The sequence below is a fragment of the Mesitornis unicolor genome, unplaced genomic scaffold, assembly GCF_000695765.1.
Source record: "Mesitornis unicolor isolate BGI_N332 unplaced genomic scaffold, ASM69576v1 scaffold37410, whole genome shotgun sequence".
NCBI classification, from domain to species: domain Eukaryota; kingdom Metazoa; phylum Chordata; class Aves; order Mesitornithiformes; family Mesitornithidae; genus Mesitornis; species Mesitornis unicolor.
This window is the reverse complement of record NW_010159741.1, coordinates 9,243-11,377: the sequence shown is the minus strand read 5'-3', so window position 1 is coordinate 11,377 and position 2,135 is coordinate 9,243. Positions and strand designations below refer to the sequence as shown.

Genomic DNA, 2,135 nt, shown 5'->3' with positions numbered 1-2,135 from the left:
CCCACGGGGGCCAGTCACCAGCAGAGGCATTGGATCCATGGGGTGGGACAGGCAGGGGACCATCCTTGCCATTGGGGTGGGGACAGGGGGACCTGCCACCATCCGATGTGGGGGTCTGGGCACTGTAGAGCAGGGGGGAGCTCGGACCTGGCATGGATCAAGCCTGGTTTTATTCGAACTTGGGATAAATGAATGGCTCCCGGCACAGCAGAAGAGGTCAGGGAGCCCCCCATGACACCCAGTGATGCTCGGGAAGCCAAATCTCCTTGGGGAGCAGGGGGACTCCCTGCTGTGGCTGTTAAGAGCCCTGTCTTTGCAAAAATAGAGAGCAAAACAAAGGAACGAATTTGTTCTTGCAAAAGCAGACACGGTCGGAGCGGGGCGCCAGGGCAGGGCTGCACCCCTACGCTGCTGGTGTGGGGTAGTGCTCGGACACGGGGCCACACAGCAAACCTCAACACAGAGTGTGCCTGGAAAAGCTTCAGAGCCTTCAACCCACTCGTGGTGACAACACCCATGGGAGGGTGAAGGGCTATGGAGATGGGGTACGGGGGTCCCCACCAGACCCCCCAGGTCCATCCGCTCTGCTGCTGTGCCTGGAGCCGGCTCCCCGGCGGCCGCCGCTCCCTGGCGCCCACGATGTCCCCACGGCACCGTCCTCTTCCCACGGCAGCGCTGGAGGAAGGCGACGGATGGGGCGAGAGGTGACGGGGTGGGATGGGCACTGCGGACTGGGAGGATGGTGAGGATGAGGAGGGCGCTGGGTGCTCGTGTCCCAGGGTGTCCGTGATGCTCAGCCTCATTGAACCCTCAGTGGCTCCATGTGGCTCCTCGTGGCAGGGGGTACCTGGTCACTTGTCAGCCCGGGACCCCCCCCATGGACCCCCCGCAGCCCTCGCCCGCTCCCTGCCTACCTGAAGGAGGGCAGGAGGCTGTCGTAGTAACACCACGTGGCTGTCAGGTACGGGCGGCTGACGTCCGTCGAGTACAGGCGCCAGGCAGCCTGCATGGGGACATCAGGATCGCACCCCATGGGGGGTGGTCAGTAGGTCAGAGAGGTTCTCCTCCCCTCTACTCTGCCCTGGTGAGACCGCATCTGGAATATTGCGTCCAGTTCTGGGCCCCTCAGTTCAAGAAGGACAGGAACTGCTGGAGAGAGTCCAGCGTAGGGCTACAAAGATGATCAAGGGAGTGGAGCATCTCCCTTCTGAGGAGCGGCTGAGGGAGCTGGGGCTCTTTAGTTTGCAGAAGAGGAGACTGAGGGGAGACCTCATTCATGTTTAGAAATATTTAAAGGGTGAGTGTCACGAGGATGGAGCCAGGCTCTTCTCGGTGACAAACAACGATAGGACAAGGGGTAACGGACACAAACTGGAACACAGGAGGTTCCACTTCAATTGGAGAAGAAACTTCTTCTCAGTGAGGGTGACAGAGCCCTGGCCCAGGCTGCCCAGAGAGGTTGTGGAGTCTCCTTCTCTGCAGACATTCAAAACCCGCCTGGACGCCTTCCTGTGTAACCTCATCTGGTGTTCCTGCTCCGGCAGGGGGATTGGACTGGATGAGCTTCTGAGGTCCCTTCAATCCCTGATGTTCTGGGATTCTGTGATCTGCCTGGGATCCCCCCACAGTGACCCCTCCATCCCCCTTGGCCACCATGGGCAGGGTTTGGCCCACAGGAGGCAGCTGCTGGACGCTGGGGCAGGCGTTTGGGTCCTGCCTGCAGCAGCAGGGACAGGCAGAGCAGATGGGGGACACAGCAGAGCACCCCTGGGAAGGGACAGGGCAGGATGCGCCATCCCGATGTTACCTGGATCAGGTTTGCTGCTGGAGTCCTCCTCTTCTCAAAGTGCTTCTGCCGATGCTGCTCCTGCACCTTGAGGGCAAAGCCGGAGCCCAGGATCCCCTGGGGACAGGAGGGGACAAGGTCCATGGGTGCCACCACCTCCAGCCGGGGTGGATTTGGCCCCTTTCTCCCCGATTTCTATGGGGCAGGGGGCGCAGGGGCCCTCCCGGCCCTACTCACGGCGGGCAGCGCGAAGAAGGAGATGCCGAGCAGGGCGAAACCGGCCGCCAGCATCCGCCCCAGCCACGTCTGCGGCGTCTTGTCCCCGTAGCCGACGGCGGTGAGGGGGACC

General features: G+C 62.1%; 1 protein-coding gene across 1 annotated transcript in view; it reads right to left on the bottom strand.

Moving 5' to 3' along the window:
• The window catches only part of LOC104543119 (potassium voltage-gated channel subfamily KQT member 4-like), a gene marked incomplete at both ends in the record, with an annotated part of 4,036 nt that overhangs the window by 469 nt on the left and 1,432 nt on the right, over window positions 1-2,135 (bottom strand). The window contains 3 exons of the mRNA XM_010187658.1: window positions 915-1,003; window positions 1,808-1,903; window positions 2,024-2,128. Coding sequence (XP_010185960.1) covers window positions 915-1,003; window positions 1,808-1,903; window positions 2,024-2,128 — 290 coding nt within the window. The remainder of the gene's footprint in view (window positions 1-914; window positions 1,004-1,807; window positions 1,904-2,023; window positions 2,129-2,135) is intronic.